The sequence below is a fragment of the Erpetoichthys calabaricus genome, chromosome 3 (assembly GCF_900747795.2).
Source record: "Erpetoichthys calabaricus chromosome 3, fErpCal1.3, whole genome shotgun sequence".
Lineage (NCBI taxonomy): Eukaryota > Metazoa > Chordata > Cladistia > Polypteriformes > Polypteridae > Erpetoichthys > Erpetoichthys calabaricus.
The window spans coordinates 77,263,051-77,284,032 of NC_041396.2; the positions used below are offsets into that span (position 1 = coordinate 77,263,051).

A 20,982-nucleotide genomic window follows, 5' to 3' on the forward strand; every position below is an offset into this window, starting at 1 on the left:
AGTGTAGTATAAGGTCAAATAAAAAAGCAGCATACATTGTATTCAACATATGATACTGTATTCATTGTCTTTTTTTACCCGTTGTTTGTATTGTATTACTGTCACTGGTTTGTGGTAGACAATATAATGGAATTCATACTTGCTTATGTACACATGACAAGAAATCTGAGCTTGAACTTAGTACAATGAAATGATTTATGAACATATCTTAAGAAGTTAAATTGTAGTTTAGAAAAATTTTATGTGAAACTGCCTATTTTTAGGTTGCTTTCATTATTCTTAAAATATATTTATATCACTAGAGGACAGATATAGAATTTATACATAGTACTTTGTTAATACTTTCCTGAAACACATCACAGATGAGAATGGTTATGCTTGGCAGTTGCACCCGGTAAAAAGTCATTAGGTTTTAGTCTATACATCTGTATTGTCCATGTCTGTAACACACTGTATTTACAATGTTGTACATCCTAAGGATTCCTAAAGGCCCTCAGTAGTGTGATGCTAAGATTGAGGTGAGTCCAACCCCATTAGTGTAATTTTAATAGAGTATCATTACCAGCAACAGTTCAAAATGTCATACACTATGTAATTAGATAATGAGAACTTTATAGTGGCTAGGTCTCAAGTATCACATCAGCCAAACAAAGTAGAGAAAGTTCAAGAAGTAGAGGGGGATGTAGAGGTTTTGTGCATGTGGCCTTGTTTTATTTATCTTTCTGTTGTGTTAATATTTTATGCATGATATGATTTATGTAGAAAGAATAGCATTTATACCTCCCATATGTCCATTCATTAATTTGTTTTTAGAAACTGTTTATATTCTGTTTCAGAAAGCCATAGCTTTCCAAATAAATCTGACCTTAAGGCAGGAAACAACCTGGATGAGATAGAAATTCATCACAGGGCACATGAATTCTTACAGGGCCAATTTGCAGTTTCCACTCAGCATAGCATTCATGCATTTAGTATATAAGATGAAACTGAAATCCCTTAAAAAAATATGTGGAATCAGCAGTAAAATGAAAATTATAAACAGGTTGAGCTTTAAATGAAACAGGGGTCAACACCTAATCTCCCAGGGACATACTGTATTCTTGAACAAGAGCACACATCTAGGGACAACTTGTTAAATGTTTTTAGTGAATAGCAGTTAACTCTTCCACTGAAAGAACACCCCCAATTCCCTCTAGTCTGTGCACTTTATAGATTTTGGGGTTGCAGTATCCCATTTCCACTCATATATTAGGCAAATATGTACAATAACATTACCTCAGAGGGATGGCATGCTATTTTGTCACTACTCAGTATATCTGGTTTGAAGGTTTGTATGTCTATAACATTAGCTTCATTAATTGGCAAGCACTAAGGGTTCAAAATGTGTTTGTGGACATCGTCCTAAATTGGAAGTAGTAGCCTCTCCTACATCTGCGCTCTGTGCACGCTGTATTACTCTGGATACAGAAAGGTTTTATTATTGTAAGGATTGTCACAATATTGAAATGCCAATTTCTTAGTCATTTAAATAATTTCTTGTTATTAAAATATTTTTAGTTTGGACAGCCACATTTCTAAAAAATATAGTTAGTGAGTACTTTTAATTTTATGCATAAATGTTTTAACCGATCGTGTTATTCTTTGTCACAGCATTTCATTTTTTATGGCTTTTTGATTTGTCATAAATAGTGCAGCTTTATTACACAATGTTGTCCAGTCCTTTATTTTTTATTAAGGGAATATTTTCACTTTCCTGAATTGCACTGTATAATGGCTGGCAGAGTGATTAGTACAGCTACATATCAGTCACAGAAGGCTGGGTTCAAATCCTGACTCAATTACTCTCTCCATGAGGTTTCCATAGTCTCCCCAAATCTGTGTGTACTTTTCCCTGGGTACTCTGTTTTTACATGTTAGGTATGTGTCAGGTCAGTTTGTAATTTTGAAGTAGGCCTTTGTGATTAATCATGCCCTGCAGTAGATCGATACCCTGTCAAGAGATCCCATCTTGTACATTATGCTGCCAGAATAGACTGTCGCTTGTATGACTCTGAACTGGACTAAGCAGATTTGAAAAAGGTGTAGGGATGGACGGAATTTCTTATTTAAAAGAAAAAGCAGATCTAGAATGATGATGAAGTGACATCCGCCATTAACTTTTAGTTGAGACACACTCAAATGCACTTGCATAAATTACACCTGTCTAACATCATTGCTACTGTTAAACCACTTAGCCATGGCTATTTCCTAGCATAAGAAAGTTAAGCGATTGCTTAGGGTCCCTCATTATTTAGTGGGACCCCATCCTTTACAAAGTATAGTAGTGGAGACCCAAGTAAACGTAAACTGCTTAGGGCCCCAAAAAGGCTAAAAGTGTCTCTGTACTTAGCCGTTCTTTGTACCTGCCTTGTTCATGTAGTAACATCTCAGAACAGTTTGGCCAGAAGCGCTGAAGCTGTACCTTTATGTTTGTTCACTTGATTGTCTGTAATTATGCCAGAGGAACCCTTTGAATGGCACATGACTAGAATGTCTAGTTTATATTTTATGATTATACAAAACAAATAGTACTAAAAATTGAAAAATTAAATCCTGGATTGATTGATTGTTTGGATTGCTTTACTTTTAACCTTGTATTCCCTATAAAGATTGCATATCTTTGGTATGTCCCAGGGGAATTCAACTTGGTATCTACCACTGTGTCATAAGACTGATACCATAGTGTCTGATGTTTTGCAGTACTCTACTCCATGTCTGTAGAGATGAAAGCATTTCTGTTCATTCAGAAGTTTATTAGGCTGAATTAAAATCTTTGCTACAGGTCAGTGCCCTTTTTATGATCAATGATCATGTACACTAGAAATAGCTACTGATAAATCATTCTGTTTCATAAATGTTTTGTCTGAAGATACTGGATGGAGTAGCCGCCCACTAGCCTAACACTAATTAGAGAGCAACATATAATAAATATTGTAAATATGCAATAAAACAGTAATGATTTAACATGAATACTAGCAGCATAGTATTAAAAAATGATAACATTAAATGCAGCTTTTGATATAAACGAAGGTTACAAAAACAAATGACTAATGATGAAGAATGCTTATGACTAATTGCATTTATGTGACTTAAAAGGGTCTCTTTCATAATAACATGAATGTTTGAGAATTTGAGAGTGTTTTAGAGTCTAGGGTGCCAATGAATGAGTTCATTTGGTTTATGGGGATTTTATAAATGAAAACAGTCAGAGATGTCAGTATTCTCATTGTTTGCAAATCTTTATAAAGTTTTATGAATCTTTACTAATGAATTCAGAACCACTAGAGAGAACCAGCATTGGCTTTTTGAATTAAGTATACTGGTTGGCCACCAATGCACAAGCACAAGCAAACTTTGAAATGTAGTATTTCACTGTTTTAACATTTCAAACAATTTGAATGTTGATTCAATCACATCACAGATTGTGGGCATCACAACTGCCTTACATTTTTATGCATCAACTGCCTGTCAGCAATACAGCCTTCATTGTATACATTGTATACTAAAGAAAGAAAGATCTTGCATGTAGGGCCTAGCTCCCCACAAAATGGAAAAAAGTGATTTGGAAAATACAGTTATAGATGTTTGTGGCAATTTTGTAGGTCGTTTCTACAAAATAACATGCTAAACATCTAAGCGGGTAGATACAATACTTTTAATAAATAACTATTATTTTTTCTTTCTTCCACAAAAGACCATATATTAGTCAATATCCCATCAGTTCTGATGTTTCATTCTACCTCTTTACTTAATTAGTAGCCTATTCATCTTTTTAATTAAAACAGCTTGTTTCTATTGCCAGTTTATATGGTCAGTGTTCACTTTATTAAAGAGGTGTGACAAACCTGTTTGTATGTAAGAGTTTACCAGAGTATGTGGTCTATACGAATACTCACTTGCTGTCTCTGAGCCAGAGAAGTTCTTTTGACGCAAGACATACGCAGTGGGAGATACTCACATTGTTAGTTTTTGTTAGCAGAGTTTTAGTTTGAATGCCATCATTCTTCCAGTTATTTTTGAATGAACACTAAACCTAGTTGTTATAGTGAATTGAATAATATTTTGAGCAATAATTTTCAAATTTTGTAGACAAAATTGAGTATAACAGAAAATGTTCCACTGTTGACAGATGGTGTTGAAAATCTGTGGGTAAGATACAAAACACTTAAAGGCTGGGGAAGCCCCTCTGATAATTCAGAATGATATGAAATGGGTCCCCCTTGGGACTGTAACATAAGATGTTTCATAAAATAACAAATGCTTTTATACTCTCGTCTTAAACTCTCTGCTAGTTTGTTTGCAAGACCTTCACTTGAGCATATGTGAATACATAAATATACAAATATTGATGATCCAACAGGAATATTTGATTAGAAAGAAAATGCAATAAAATATAAGCCTATAAAATGTGCTAATGTATCCCAAGGAGTTATTTAGCTGTTATAAAATTACTTTTTTTTTTTTAATTTTGGGCTTGCTATTATGGATTATTTTAGACTTTCTGGTGTTCTGTAACTTATATTGCATCTTTGGAGAACATCATGAAGCTAATCAGCATTTTTCATCTGTGATAAAATGTAAACTCATTATCTGTCCAAATTTGAACGCGGGTGTGACAATCAGCACATTGTCTTTTGTTTCATTAAATGCATCAGTTAGGCAGACACCAGGTGCTGCAAGATGGTAAGGCAAAATATAGTTGTTTTGAAGCTGTGTTCTGCAAGATTTACATATTTCACCCCCCACCCCCACCCCTTTCCTTTGCACTTCAATACATGTAGGCCTTGAAGCAGCAGCAACAGAAGAACCAGAAGAACCGCAGACAGGGAGGAATGCCAGCTTCATCGAACTCCCGGCTCATTTTGAAGGCAGTTAAAGACATGGGAGACAAGACTGCTTCTAAACCTAGTAGGTGATTTCTAGAAAACTGAGAAAGAATATGATGCTTGGCAGGGAGCTCTGTTAAGGGGGAAGTGATGCTATCTGAAATGTCTGGAGGATTTTTTTTCAACAGTCCAGAGTGGCTAAGGAGGCATTCAGACTCAAAAATTCAGGCAAAGGTTGTATTTTTCATCTTTGATTAGAAGTATGCTTTTTAAACTGATTCACTTCACCCCATGCCAACAGACAAGGAACTGTTGGTTTTGCTCAGCATTCTGTTTGACATACTGTTTACTTAGAAGGACTTCAAATAATAAATAATGATGAAGGGTTTTAATATTTAATAATTAGTGACATTACGCTTAATTTTTGTGACAAAGAACACTAATGTCTTGCAAACATAAATTTAAAATGGCATTGAGTGTACCATGTGATGAGTTGATTCTGGGCATTGGCACCTGCAATAGGTAAATGGGTTATAAAATAGATGATTTATTTATGCTTTATCTTAACCAGATGCATTTTTTTCTACACACTAAGCAAAAAGATTAAATGATTTAACTTTGCAAGGAAATGATAAACTGGTCAGTGCAGTTTTCAAATGAAGATTATATATATACAGTATATTGATTCATTACACACAGAGTGATATATTTCAAGCATTTGTTTCTTTTCAAATTTCAGTATCTCAGAAAATTAGAATATTACATAAGACCAATAAAAAATTATTTTTAATACAGAAATATTGGCCTACTGAAAAGTATGTCCACATACGCATGCAATACTGTTGCATGAATTACAGCATCAATGTGGCGTGGCATGGAGGCAATCAGCCAATGGCACTGCTGAGATGTTATGGAAACCCAGGATGCTTTGATAGCGGCCTTCAGCTCATCTGCATTGTTGGGTCTGGTGTCTCTCATCTTCCTCTTGACAATACCCCATAGATTGTCTATGGGGTTTAGGTCAGGCAATTTTGCTGGCCAATCAAGCACAGTGATACCATGGTCATTAAACCAGGTATTGGTACTTTTGGTAGTGTGGGCAGGTGCCAAGTCCTGCTGGAAAATGAAATCAGCATCTCCATAAAGTTTGTCAGTAGAGGGAAGCATGAAGTGCTCTAAAATTTCCTGGTAGATGACTGTGCTGACTTTGGACTTGATAAAACACAGTGGACCAAAAGCAGCATACAAATAATCACTGACTGTGGAAACTTCACACTGGACCTCAAGCAACTTGGATTCTGTGCCTCTCCACTCTTCCTCCAGACTCTGGGACATTGATTTCCAAATGAAATGCAAAATTTACTTTCATCTGAAAAGAGGACTTTGGACCACCGAACAACAGTCACCTCCGTTTTCTCCTTAGCCCAGGTAAGACGCTTCTGACGTTGTCTCTGGTTCAGGAGTGGCTTGACACAAGGAATGCAACAGTTGCCCATGTCCCAGATACATTTGTGTGTGGTGGCACTTGAAGCACTGACTCCAGCTGCAGTCCACTCCTTGTGAATCTCCCCCAAATTCTTGAATGGGCTGTGTTTCACAATCCTGTCATGGCTGCAGTTATCCCTGTTGCTTGTGCACGTTTTTCTGCCACATTTTTCCTTCCCCTCAACTTTTAATTAATATGTTTGGATACAGCACTCTGTGAACAGCCAGCTTCTTTCAGCTGTCTTCTCCATGATTGTGTGGCCTACTGAACCACACTGAGAGACCATTTAAAGGCTCAGGACACCTTTGCAGGTGTTTTGGAGAAATTAGCTGAGTGGAGTGTGACACCATGAGCAGCAGAGAACTGAAGCAGTGATTATTTTAAACTTTTACACATTTGAGGACCTGGTTTCAGTATTTATAAAACCTGCATACACATATACACAAAATGAAGCTTGAAATGTTTATATGCAGCTTTCCATGCAAAAATTGGAATTTATAAAAGAAAACTTGATGGGAAACCTTGCGTATATTAACAGTAAATCTGACCCATTAATATGCAACATTTTGGAGAAACTGGGAAATGACGACACCCTTGATCAAGTAGGAGAATGCAGACAAACTCGCATGTACTGTATGATAATTCTTATAACCAAACCATTATGACAAATTTCAGAAGTGATGAATATTATTGTATAGACTCTATTTTATTTTATTTTTTTTTTACAAACTTGGGAGCTTCGCCCCCTGCTCAATTCGCTCGCCAACCCCTGTGTTTGGTTTTCCGGATACACACTTTTAAGATTTTTTTTTTCTTTGAATTGTTGCTATTTCATTAGTTTCACTTTTATTTCAGAATTTCTGCAAAAACAATATTTATATTCTTGCGAGTCCCAATATGCTGAATCTTTTTAATGAGGTCAGAATAGCTTTCTCTGTTTGGAACACAGACAAAACGATCTACATCATCAGCAGTTAATAATTTTTTTTTACAAAGTAAAAAAGTAAGTAGAGTTGTGCATTGGACTCCTGTCTGTAAAGTCGTGCTATTTTCCTCTCACAGTTCCAAAAGTATATGGGGTTACCAAGGTGATACCCCAGCTTTTGTCTAGGTTTTTGTACAAGGGCTAGACAGAACGTTTTTGACTCCTGGGGTAAATGTAGCTTTTTAAATAAGCAGACAGATAAATATATATGCATGAACAAAGTAACCAATAAATGCATGTGTGGTAAACTCCGTTTTTGAAATTCTCAAGATTCTTTATTTGTCACATGCATAGTTATACAGGAAAACACGCAGTGAAATGCATCCTGATCCGCTTATCAAAAACTGTGCAAAATGAGAAGAATATCGGTTAGATTAACAAAAAGTCATAGATTGAAAGGTAACAGTATACTGTAGTAGAACATAATAAATAAGTACAATTATGTGAATAAAGTAGAATTAAGTGTTAAGGTGCAATAGTGTAGTAATTATTGTGCAAAACCAAAATTAGAGTGGTGCATAGTTAAATGAGGCAGTTTGTTTGTTTGCGCTACTGCGATCTTTAATTTCTTTTTTTATATTTTCTAATTTTCCTACTTTCATATCCTTTAACTTTCTCCACATGTGTATAGCACCGTTTTTTTTTTTGTTTTTTTTGGAGCCTTTCTAATTTCCCTGGTTTCATAATCTCTAACCTGCTCTGCATGTGTTTAGCGCCAACGTTTGTAAACATCTCTATGAAGTTCTACTTTCTTTTACTCATTGTCTTTTAATTCTGAGCTGGATTGGACTTGCTTTTTTTTTCAATTCCACTTGTTCCAGGCTGATAATTACTTTCCTTATTTTCTGAATTTGCACCTCGATTATTCTTTTTTGCTCTTTTTTCTGTCCAATGCATTTGAGTCTCTTTTCTCCGTGCTGCTCTCTTCTTCGCTTAGATGTCAACATTTAATTTATAATGTACTGTCCTTATACACTTTATATGCGCTGAGAACCCTGGATCTGTGTGTGCTCAAATCCTTTACAAGACTGAATGTTTTGCTGCCTATTGTCCTATTTGATAGATTGTAAGTAGGTTGTGTCTTTGGTCTCGCAGGTCTTTAAAATGTCTTACGAGAAGATCACGTATCGTAGATTTGCTTTTTGCTTTCCAGGACAGGATTTCTTTTTATAATAGATAGATATTGACATTGTGTATTGAATGGATAGTGATACTGCATTTTCTGCATTTGTTGGTGTGAACCAAGTAAACAGGAATTTGTTTAAAGATGATTACTACATTTTGATGTAATCAAATGTTTTGATTATTTTTGGCTATTTTATTTATTTTAAAGTCCTAAATTTAATGTATATGTTTATGGTTAATTTAGCAACTTGTGTAAGATTATGATTTTACTATCTTTTTTGGATGCATTGTTAGGTTGACAGGCATAAGTACAGATTTGCCTTTTTAAAGCTACATTTTCAGGATACCACAATTCTCATTTTTGACACAGGAATCACAACTTCTCAGGTCAGATTTAGACCACTTTAGTATGTGATACTAAATTAGATACAGACATTCAGCATAAATATCTGTACAAATGCATATTAGATTTGTATCACTTCCAAAAGTAACTTGAATAGCTGCTATCTGAACATAGCCTTAATTAGCCTGTAGCTTGTAGCAACTTGCAAACTCCTACTCATTAGGTATGAACTTTTAAAGTGAATTTTACCATTGTGACATTTCTCTAGAATATTTCCTGTTGACCCTCTGCCTCCCCTATTGATAGCACTTATGTCTGTGGTAACTAATACTAAACTTGTGACAATTGTGAATCAACATTTTAGCAGAATAAAAAAATAAAGGCAATGAGATGCAGGAGAAGTTTTTCCAGACATTGAAGCTGAACTCATTCTACACATATGTTAGTTCTCCCACATCCTCATTACCCTTATGATCTTACAGGTCTTTTGGCAGTTCATCACCGCTCTTTACCTGAGTGTCCCAGAACATACAATTTCAGATCTGATGACTCAACTACAAAGCTGCTCGTTGATATTTGGTTCAGTTACACTTAGGAACAACCTTCTGGTTGAGCATGGGGTTCATTACAGATGGTCCACATCTAGCTCAGAAATCAATGTAAAATTTGGATTCAAATCAGGCAAGCTGTTGCTCCTAATCCCACCCTTCCAGACACCCCTCCGTTTCCCACATGATTGTTTAAGTCTCCTGTTAGAAGCACAGAACCAGTAGTTGATATCCCTTTGGTAAGTGAGAAGCTGGAATATTCTGAATAGCTTTTTGGTACAACAGCCAACGTTTTTCTCCATGCACTTTTCTGGGACTTAGTGTTGCTAGACTATGCAAGTCATCTGGTCACCCAGCTCTTGCCAAAAACACTGGCCCTTGCCCCAAAGGCATTTTAATAAGGGACATAGTTATGTTCAAGAAACTGATGACTTTAGTGTTAGTTTGTATTTACGGACCATCTGCACTCAAGCTGTCTTTGGCATATATATGTTTATTCTGTAGTGTTATTGAACCAGAATTTATGGATTTCCAATATTGTTTCCAAATCAAGCAAATAGTCATACAAGCAAGAATTAATCCTTATGTAAATTTTTGAAGGCATAATTTTATTGTGTCTTTGCTAAAAAAAAAAAAAGTAGAGTGAGTTTTTAAAATGCACTTTTAACACTATCACAGAAGCTTCACTATATGTTAGTAATTCATTATATAGCTGTAGTTACTATTATATAGTTCTGTATTTCTAATTAATTTAGATCACTTTGCAGAAATCTGTGCTCACTGTGACATTAAAGAGAGTTTTTCTGTTGATTACTGACAAAAAAACCCAAAAAAATAAACAAACAAAATCTACTGTGATTCAGTGTTATATAAGAAAATGTGGACAGTTCCAAGGAGTGAATACTTTTTGGTACTGTAAAATATATGTGTGTGTGTGTATACAGATTTACAAGTATATATTATATAAGCATTATAATACTAATATGATCTTCTATTCTGTAAAAGCATTCAAATTTGTGCATGTATTGATATATCAATTATTGCCCTGAATTGGAGGATTTGAATGATATGCAAAAGAAATATAATTCCAAATAGACCTTTATTTTGCACCAGCTCAAACCAGTTTGTTTTGTGTGGTATTAATATGCAAAGGTTGCCAACGAGCAGACGGCTGCACTAATCTTATCGCTTCATCTGGTTTGAGCTTGGATGTTAACTGGTAAAAACCAAATGACAGTTTACATGGTAAAGGAGTCCTTAAGGCAAATTAACATGCCTTTTATTTTTTTTTATCATTTCTATGTAGTTGATAAATATTTAAAATTCATGTGCCATCCTACAGCATGAATACTTCATAGCAGCATTGCATGCAGCTATTTAAAACCAGCCTGCAATTTACTTTTGTTTGTAGTGAAGGAGCGGGAAGTGAAAAAGGTTTCACTTTTGAAAGATTAAGACACACATGGAAATTTTACCTTTTTTTCTGAAACAGTATAATTTAGTTAAACTATATTTTTTGATACATTTCAATTTTTTACCTTACATACAACACATTTTTTATTCATGTAGCTGCATGAATGATTGTCATTTGAACACTGCTTCTTTTTATTAGACAGTTTATAAATTATACAAGCAACTTTCATTCAAATTACATGGCCCTGCGACTATGACAGCGCAAAAATATTAGAATACTGGTATATGTGGTAAGAAATAGTGTGTACACAATGACTAGAAGCATCATAACTCCTTGTATTCATCACAGAAAGGTGTAGTTTCCCTGCAGGGTGATTTAAAAGCCCAGTTTAAAAGGATTCAGAGAATAGTGTACCCCAAATCTACTCTAGTTTGCCACTATCTTACATTATGACCGTGACATCCATTAACCGTCCAATAGCTAAGTCCAGTAATCCCAATAACACAATTGAACTGCTTAATACATACTGTAAGTACAGTTCTATTGTATACAGTATGGGAGTCTTCTCAGTTTTGTAGAACTTAAGCAGTTAATTATTTTTTATCATTTTTTTTTGCAAACACATTTAATCTAATTTAGGATCATGGAGGACTTTCACCTATCTTGACAGCATAAGGCTTTAAAGTGGGAGTATCCCCACATGAGGCCACCTGTCTCTCACAGGGCACACTCATGTATAAAAGTACAGCCTTACATAAATGGCCAGAGTTTAAGATGACAGTTGACGTAGCAAGCACATCTTTAGAATGTAATGAGCAAGGCAGTGTACCCAGAGAAAAACCCACACTGACACAGGACAAATCTGCAAACCCCACAGAAAATAACTAGGCTGGGATTCACTGAAGTTGTGAGATAACAGTGCTAGTCAGTTTACCACCAATATTATAATCGGTTAATAAAGCATTAATCATACTGGATTGGGGAAGGGAATTTGTTGAACTGACTTTGTTCTTTATAAATAATGTATTGAATAAACCAACTTTTGAGCACTTCTGTGTCCTTGACAGAGGCAGCATTGAAATAAAGAATAGGTAACTATATATTATCTACCTGAATATCTTCTGTCTTCTGAAATGTTGGCTAATAGTGTGTTTGCTCTTAGCAGCTGAATTTTGTAATTCAATTTAATTGTTATTTGATTAAGTTAGGTTGATGATTCAAAATTTCATGTTGGTACAGTAATGGTGTTACTTTTGTTACACCTGTAAGGTCACTTTAAGGTAAGACCATCCGTAGTCTAGTAGATAATAATGTTAACAGTTTGCTAAAAATAAACAATCCAAATTTTAGACAAATGAAGCAAATTAATGTAAATCCAAATATTCAAAGATTCAGAACACATTAAATATATATTACAAAGCAGCCACATTTTGGTAGAACATTTTTCTCATCTCATAAATAATGAAAAATTCAGATCACTTATTTTAGTCCAATATATGGTCTTGGGGCTGGCAGTATTGAGCACACTGAATCCTCCACTTATAGGGCACCAGTTCATCAAATGGCACAGTCAATCACACTGGGCCAGTGTTCAGCTACAACATCTTTAAGAAGTGGGAGGAAGTTCTGTAGAAAACCCACCTGGGCACTCTGTGAATTTGCATTCTCCACACAGACAGCATCCAAAGTACAGAACTCTGGAGCTCTAAAGTATTAGTACCAAACTCTATATTTTTATTTTGGTTACAGAAACATCATAATTTTTTATTAGTAGTCATAATTATGAAGAATGAAATTGGTTTGGTCAGTAAATTATTTATGTAGTTGGGCCAGTGGTCAACTCTCTTATGTTTTAATTTCAGTAATAGCAGATTTCAAACCTTGCACTGTATTTTAGAGCCTACCGTTCTCGTTTTCCTAAGTGAAGAAAATATATATATTATCATACATTCTGGCATTTTTTAGGGGTTAATTCTAGCAGCACACTTCTGTCAGACAGGTTGACTTGGCACAACCTTTTTGACTTCCTATAGTTTGTAATAACAAGTGAAACAGAGATTAAGATTTGGGGATCCTCCCTGTATATTGCAAGAAAAATAAGCAAATTAGCGAGTCGTCACAAAAGACTTGAGTCTAAACCAGAACTGAATGGGCAGGAAAGGTGCAATGCCTTTATAGATGGTGATCAGGAGGAAGCAGGTTCATTGGATAGTGCTGGAAGTGAGGTCAGTAGGAGGGCGTGGTCAGGACAGGAAGTTGATACCGGTTTAGCTTGGCTTCCCTTCTGATGATCTGCAGAGGAGGAAAACAGAGGTTAGTGCACTACATCAACGCCCGAGCTGACAACTTTGGCTGACTCCTATGGGCACGTGTGTGACAAGTTCTACCAGTTTCATTGACTACAAACCTTAAAAAATAAAAAATGTTGGTTGGTGAAGTTTGTTTACTTTCACCATTTTTATTTAGCTTATGGGTGACAAATCCTGGGCATATACTAATTATGATTTGACTGGATGTCTGAAATGCTTATTCCTACCTTTTCTATCCTTTGTTATCATAGGAGAAGGTCAGGAATAAACAAAAATATGATTTGTTTCATATGCTAAAACAATTTTGAGAAGCTATGAGCAACATATCAATTTTATCAACTATATAACAGATTTGACATGAATTTACGTTAAAATATAATATAGTAAAAAAACAGACCTTTTATGGATAGCATTTAAAAGATTCAGTTGTTTAATAAGTAAGGCAAAGGAAATACAGTAATCCCTCCTCCATCGCGGGGGTTGCGTTCCAGAGCCACCCGCGAAATAAGAAAATCCGCGAAGTAGAAACCATATGTTTAAATGGTTATTTTTATATTGTCATGCTTGGGTCACAGATTTGCGCAGAAACACAGGAGGTTGTAGAGAGACAGGAACGTTATTCAAACACTGCAAACAAACATTTGTCTCATTTTCAAAAGTTTAAACTGTGCTCCATGACAAGACAGAGATGACAGTTCTGTCTCACAATTAAAAGAATGCAAACATATCTTCATCTTCAAAGGAGCAAACAAACCAATAGGGCTGTTTGGCTTGTAAGTATGCGAAGCACCGCGGCACAAAGCTGTTGAAGGCGGCAGCTCACACCCCCTCCGTCAGGAGCAGAGAGACAGAGAGAGAGAGAGAGAGAGACAGATAAAAAAATCAATACGTGCCCTTTGAGCTTTTAAGTATGCGAAGCACCGTGCAGCATACTTAAAAGCTGCACACAGAAGGTAGCAACGTGAAGATAATCTTTCAGCATTTTTAGACGAGCGTCCGTATCGTCTAGGTGTGCGAACAGCCCCCCTGCTCACACCCCCTACGTCAGGATCACAGATAGTCAGCGCAAGAGAAAGAGAAAGAAAAGTAAGCTGGGTAGCTTCTCAGCCATCTGCCAATAGCGTCCCTTGTATGAAATCAACTGGGCAAACCAACTGAGGAAGCATGTACCAGAAATTAAAAGACCCATTGTCCTCAGAAACCCGCGAAGCAGCGAAAAATCCGCGATATATATTTAAATATGCGTACATATAAAATCCGCGATGGAGTGAAGCCGCGAAAGGCGAAGCGCGATATAGCGAGGGATTACTGTACTGAATTGACACTTTTCAGTGAATGTAAGTTAATCTAAATTGGTTCTCTAATTGTTTTATTTTAATTTGTCCCCTTTTCAGCAGATCTCAGCATTGTTTAGTTGTTCCAAATCACCCTCTAAATCTGGCTATTTCTTTACCAATTTCTTTGATTTTAAGAAATATTTTGAACACATTTTCAAGCTTTTGTAAAATGTATTTTCTTACTTTATTATGCCTCACACTATCCCTACTGTTTTCACATTTTCAAAATAATTTGTTTTAAACCATAAAAGACTCAGAAAAATCTTTTTTAGCTTTGCAGATCTGCCAAAGAGTGATATGCCATTTATGTGACTTTTCAACCTTGCTCTAGCTAGCATTTATTTCACTATTTGTTATATTTTTGGCTCTTCCTGTTTTTTGATTTTTTTTTTTCATTTTGTACAGCGCTGTGGTAGGGTCGGTCAGAGTGAGCTGTCTCATTTTGTCTCCCTGTTGCTACTCCTACTAACACTGTTCAGACACGTATATTGTGCTTCCAACAAAATTGGTTAATTTTGTATTTATGCTAACTAATATGGGAAAGTCTGCAGGTACATCCATACTCCCTAAGAAATGTTCTCTCAGGAAACATAAATTGAGTTTTTGAGAGGATGTTTCTGCTTCCAGAAATCAACTCATTTTCATTCCTGTGCTTTTTTGAAGATCCTTAAAGAGGATTAAGTTGCTTGACAAATGTAAGCATTTATTTACACATACTCGCTGTAAAAAGCCTGTCTCCTTTTTGCAGACAGAACAATCCAGCATATATTGGAAGTGAGCTTTGTCATAAAATACAGAACAAGGCAAACCTTAAATTTAAAAATAATAACCATCTCTTTCCAATTGCTGATACAATTTTTGTATTATTTTCTACCAGAAGTGAACATGTGCTCTGGCATATCTTTCCAAAACACCCCACCTTTTAATATCTGATCTCTCTCTCCCCCCAAACACACACTCACACACACAAGTGCCTTTCTGCCTTCTCTCTGTCAGCTTTGCCTCTTAACTCTCATCCTGACTGCAAATTTTCTCCCAGAATCATTTCAAGTCAAGTTCAGAAATCCCATCTGGGCTCACGGTGGCCTTGCTTTGACTAATAAGACACTTATTATGCTCACTTGTCTTAATCAGGAAAAAGCAGTTGTATCATAAATGTTGTAAGTTGCCTTGGATAAAGGTGTCAGCTAAATAAGTAAATGTAAATGTTAATGAGGTGATACTTGCTAAAAGTAATGCTATGCACATTTTGATTTCTCACCTTTGCTTTCAAGCGCATACAGTATCAGAAATCATTCCTGTCTCAAGGCCATTGAAAGGCTTCACTTTACATAAGTGTTGATAACAAATTTACAAACATGTTTTAACATGAAAGTAATGTAACCCCTCAAAAGCTAGAACACCTATATTGGTGAAATTAAATATTGGCCCTAACAAAGGGACAGAAAATCAAGAAGGGTTTAACACATACGTTTTAAAAAGCTGTCCAGTCTTGTTGTGAGGACAAAAAGCATGAGGTGCAGAGTGTGTGGGGAAAGGCCATTCATTACATTCTAACCCATCAGATGGAATTGAAGTCTCCTGATTGATATAACTGTGCAGGAGACACCAGGCCCTTTAAATGCTGTTGGAGGTACAGTACTGCAGGAAGTTAGGGAAGGACATCTAAATATGTCTCCAAGCATCTTTAGCTTGGAACTGAGATTAAGTTTGGTTGGATGTAGAGCATGGTAATAAAACATAACATATTTGATTTTTTAAAATAAGAAATTAAAAGATAATTGACTTGTGCTGTGCACTTGAAGTGCAGACAATGGATGGCCCTAGTCTAGCACATGGTGACGTCAGATATATGTCTCTGATTTTTCTTATGTACCCTGTATTACTTCTTTGAAGCTTTTACCTCCCCGCCATTTAATAGTACATCTCTGTTCCATACCCATATTACTGTGTGTCTGTACCAAGATTAAAAAGTAGTTTTATTCCATATTCAAAGTAAAACTTGAGACTATCCTTTATTATCCTGCAAACTGATAATTGCCTTCATGAGATTCCAGTCCTAACAAGAGGTATGCTGTTAGTGGCCAGTAGAGGCTGAGGACAGTTCCTATCCCCTGGAGAGTTTGTAAAGATGCTATATTTTTTGTGTTACTACAGTGAATGGTAGAATAACAAAATTCAGACACAAATCTGCATTTCTAGAAACAAAAGACAAAACAAATGTGAGGTTAGTACGAATCAGAAAGTCAGGAACCAGAAAGTCAAAAGCAAAATTTGACTATTTTTTTTGTTAATTTATGCAGGTTTAATCACTTCCTTTTGCAACTCCTAACATGGTTGCATGTTCTCATGTGGCATAACCATTTCAAGTGTATGATAACATCAATATCAGCCTGTAACATACAAAGTCAGTACTGTCTGCCTATGCCGGGGTCCTCAATCACGGTCCTGGAGGGCTGCAGTAGCTGCAGGTTTTTTCTCCAACCCAATTGCTTAATAAGAAGCACTTATTGCTCAAGTAACATTTCTGCTTCACTTTAGTTGTCTCGCTCATTACAATTTTGAACCCTTATTGCTTATTTTAGAATTAAACAGTTATATTCTTGCTCCTAATTAGCAATAACATGCTAATGACAAAAGACACCAGCATTTCTCCATTTAGCTTGTTACCATTTACACCGGTGCGTATTTATCATGCACTATTGGGTTTAATTAAATACTTGTGAAGAAAGTGAAGAGAAAAAAGTCAGGGACTGAGAATTACTCCTCCATTTTAGCCTTTAAATCATTTGGATGATATCCTTAGAAAGGGGAAGAAAGTCTAGGATATGAGAATGAGCTGACATAGTGGAGTTAAAGCACTAACAAGCCAATCAAATTCAATTATTGGCAAGAATTGCTTTCTTATTAAGCATCCGGGTTAGAATAAAAACCTGCAGCTACTGCGGCCATCCAGGACTGTGATTGAGGACCTCTGGCCTATGCCATTGTACAGATATGGAATCACTGGGCCAATTAACCATGTGTGTACATTTTTCAAATTTATTCTTAAACACGTTTTTCAGCTGCATCCTATAACCTTTATATTAATAAATTGTATTATTTTGTTTTGGTTAGTTTATGGTGAGAATGTGAAAGAAATAAAACAGCATCGCTGTGCTTTATACATTAGCTGTGGTCACCATATAATGTATAAGTTTAATAGAGAGTTCAGTAATGCTTAATAGGAAGACTTTGAAGTAATTTATGTTGGTCTAATTTTTTTTTTAAATGACAAAGAGAAAAACAATATATCAATATTCTATAATAAATAAAACAAATGACAATATTGTATCACAAAATATATGTTAGAATATATGGCAAATAAAGCATAGGATGACCAGTATTTAAAATGACATTTAAACTGGAGTTTGGAATAACCTATACATGCCGTCCATTCTGTCTACTGATCCCACTCACTCCATCTCTGGAGTCTGGAGGAGACAAAGTCCAAAAAGCCCAAAGCTGGACTCAGCTTTGGAATGTGGTGCCTGGCCATTTTAGGGCACATTAACTTGTGCACATACTCATATTAGGCTAATGTAGAGTGTTTCACTAATCTCACACACAAATTTTTTATGCAAGTGGAAAACTGGATTACAACAAAAAAAATACCAAAAAAACAGACAATTGGACTACGTGCAAGTGTTGTTCTCACCTGCATGTGAAGCGCTCCATTGTGACAATGTGCTGCCAGAAAATGTGATATGGCAATTGAAGAATTATGAAAATTTCCATTTTTAAACTGGATACATGACTTTTCTGTTTATGTGATAAAGGACTGTATTTGGTATCTGTTACCATTGGACTGTATTAGAATAACTTCTAACTTATTTTCATCTGATTCAAAATGCCGTAAATTGTGTGTTGTGTTTAGGATTTCATTAACCTTTATGTCTGCTGGTCTAAACTGTAATGTTTGAAAATGTATTAAATCTTTTTGTTTAATAGAAGCAGTACTAATAAAATTAGTGATTTCGTAATATCATGTCTTTATTATAGAAGGTGTGTATAGATTGTTTTTGGTAATAAAGTACAGTTAAGAGTTCCTGAATTGTAATGCTTATAACATAACAAAAAAGTGTCTAAAATGTATACATTGAAATTGTATTTTTTTTACTAATCATCTTTTCCTTGAGATTCGCAGTATTTAAATTTTTCTGTTTTATTTAGAACCAATAAAACGTGCAAAATGTGCAGAGATTGATGTGGAAACACCAGACTCCATCCTAGTAAACACCAACCTGCGGGCCTTGATCAACAAGCACAACTTCTCTATATTGTCACCAGAGTGCCAACAGCATCTTCTTAAACTTTTGCCAGAAGTGGACCAACAGGTTGGTGTTTTGTGATTTATTTTTTGGCTATGTGAGAAAAATATGTTAATAAGAAACCTTAAACTGTTTGCATTGTCAGCTTTACAATTGATATGGTCTTACTTCTAAATTTAAATCTGCAATGTTTAATGTATCTATTGATTGTACTGAATATTTTAAAGGCCACTGAAACATGTTGAGCTGAAATAAATAATGCTTACTATAAATGAGCGTAAGGATTGTACATGTAAAGATATATAGTATATTATAGGAGATGGACGTCTGAAGCAGGGCTCCGCTAGCAGTGGCTTTATTTTCCCACGTATTTCATATTATTTAGAGGTATCCTGTATTTAACCCGACCAAAGAACTTCCACTACAATATACAAGCATGAGTAACAAGAAGAAAAGTCAGAAAGAACCAGAAAAGAAACTTAAAGCTGCATCAAAGTCTGGACAGACGTCCGGCCCGAGTGCAAGGTATGGCCTCTCAGAGACTGACCTGGAGCAGGCAGACGAATGCGCAGATTTCCAGGGACCCAGCTCCATTGTATCATCTCCAGTCGACAGTGAAAATGGGAGCGAAGGTTCAAGTGATACAGGTCGCGATGGATCGCCGATTCCTGAGGAGCATTTGAGACTAGAAAAGGCCCTGCAGGATGTGCTCTCATCTACTCATCGTGAGCCCACAGCACCTGCTGTAACAGGAGCTGCAATTCCACTCGCGGAGCACGAAATCCGAAATGAACTGTCCGAACTGAAAACTGAACTGAAAGAGATGATCGCTACACTGGCCACTGCCATGGCTACGGCCATAAATGAGCTTAAGAAGGATAACCAGAATGAGCTTAAGAAGGTGACCATTGAGCTTAAGAAGGATAACAAAGACTGGGAAACGCGTCTATTTAAACGTTTTGACGTGAACTTTAAAGGCATGGTGGAGAAATTAGAGGAACACATCGAAGAAAATAGATCCAAACTGAAAATACTTGCCGACCAGATTAATGACGTTACAGATCAGCTGGATGACGTTAAGCAGGCATTCATGGCTCGAGTTGAAACAGTGGAACAATTGGCTTCTAATGCCGATGAAAAAGCTACAGCTGCGAATTCCAAATGCAAAAAACTCGGAGACAGACTTGCGGCCCTGGAAGATGGGTGCAGAAGAAACAATATAAGAATTGAGGGTATACCTGAGAAACGAGAAAGCTCAAACCCAGTGAAATTTGCAGTAGAATTACTCTCTAAAATAATTGGAGATGATTTTAAACTCGACATTGAGATAGCAGCTGCTTATCGCATATACAGATCAAGCACCTTTAAACCTAGGTCTTTTATTGTCCGCTTCGAGCGATTACGATGTAAGCTTGATGTGATGGCACTTCTCAGACACAAGCAAGAGATTATATTTGAAAATAATCTTATTCGTATTTTCCCCGACTTCTCACCATCAACAGCTGTAAAACGCGCAGCTTACTTTAACATTAAAAAGTTGCTACAGAAAGCCGATATCAAATACAGCCTCTTGTATCCCGCCAAACTGAAAGTGGAAGTTCAAGACCAATATTATGTATTTTCAAGCAAGGAGGAAGCTGAAAAGGAACTAAAGAAGCTGTTTCCGACACTCTTTTGAAAGTTAATAAGGAGCCGTATTCTGTCAAGGCATGGGAAGGACCTATCATCTGCTGTCGGATCCATTTTTAAAGAGACTGGTATTATAATTATACATGTCTTAATTACAGTTATAGACTTGAATGTGGAAGTAATTAAAGTAGGGTTTTGTTTTTTTTGTTTTTTTTTTTGTTCTTTTACTACCTTTAAGTAGACTGTTTAACATCATACTCTTGGTTTATTGCTATTTCTACTATTACATTACTATTACTATTACATTACTATTACATTTATACTATTACATTAGGATTTACTATGTTTATCCTACACCACTTTTTAAAATCATTCACAGAGTTCATTCTTTTATTATCTTAATATCTTAAAATTGCTGAAGATTATTTTAAGCTTAAAGACTGTTAATGATTATATTTTCGGCAGATAGTATTTAGAATTCAGCTGCAATAGATATCTCTTTGTTTTAATTCTCTAACACCGCTGCGGGGTGGGGTTTGTTTTGTTTTGGATGTGCTCTGTCTCTTTGTATGTCAGAGGACCGGGACATCACAAAGTGGGATCAAGCCTCATGTGGGGGGGCAAAATGGGG

At 35.9% G+C, this 20,982-nt stretch overlaps 1 protein-coding gene across 3 annotated transcripts in view; it reads left to right on the plus strand.

Moving 5' to 3' along the window:
• Positions 1-20,982, plus strand: part of asxl2 (ASXL transcriptional regulator 2) — a 315,486-nt gene that overhangs the window by 254,737 nt on the left and 39,767 nt on the right. For all 3 annotated transcript variants that reach the window (XM_028796937.2, XM_028796939.2, XM_028796940.2), the window contains 2 exons: positions 4,821-4,947; positions 18,625-18,788. In XM_028796937.2, the coding sequence (XP_028652770.1) occupies positions 4,821-4,947; positions 18,625-18,788 (291 nt within the window). The remainder of the gene's footprint in view (positions 1-4,820; positions 4,948-18,624; positions 18,789-20,982) is intronic.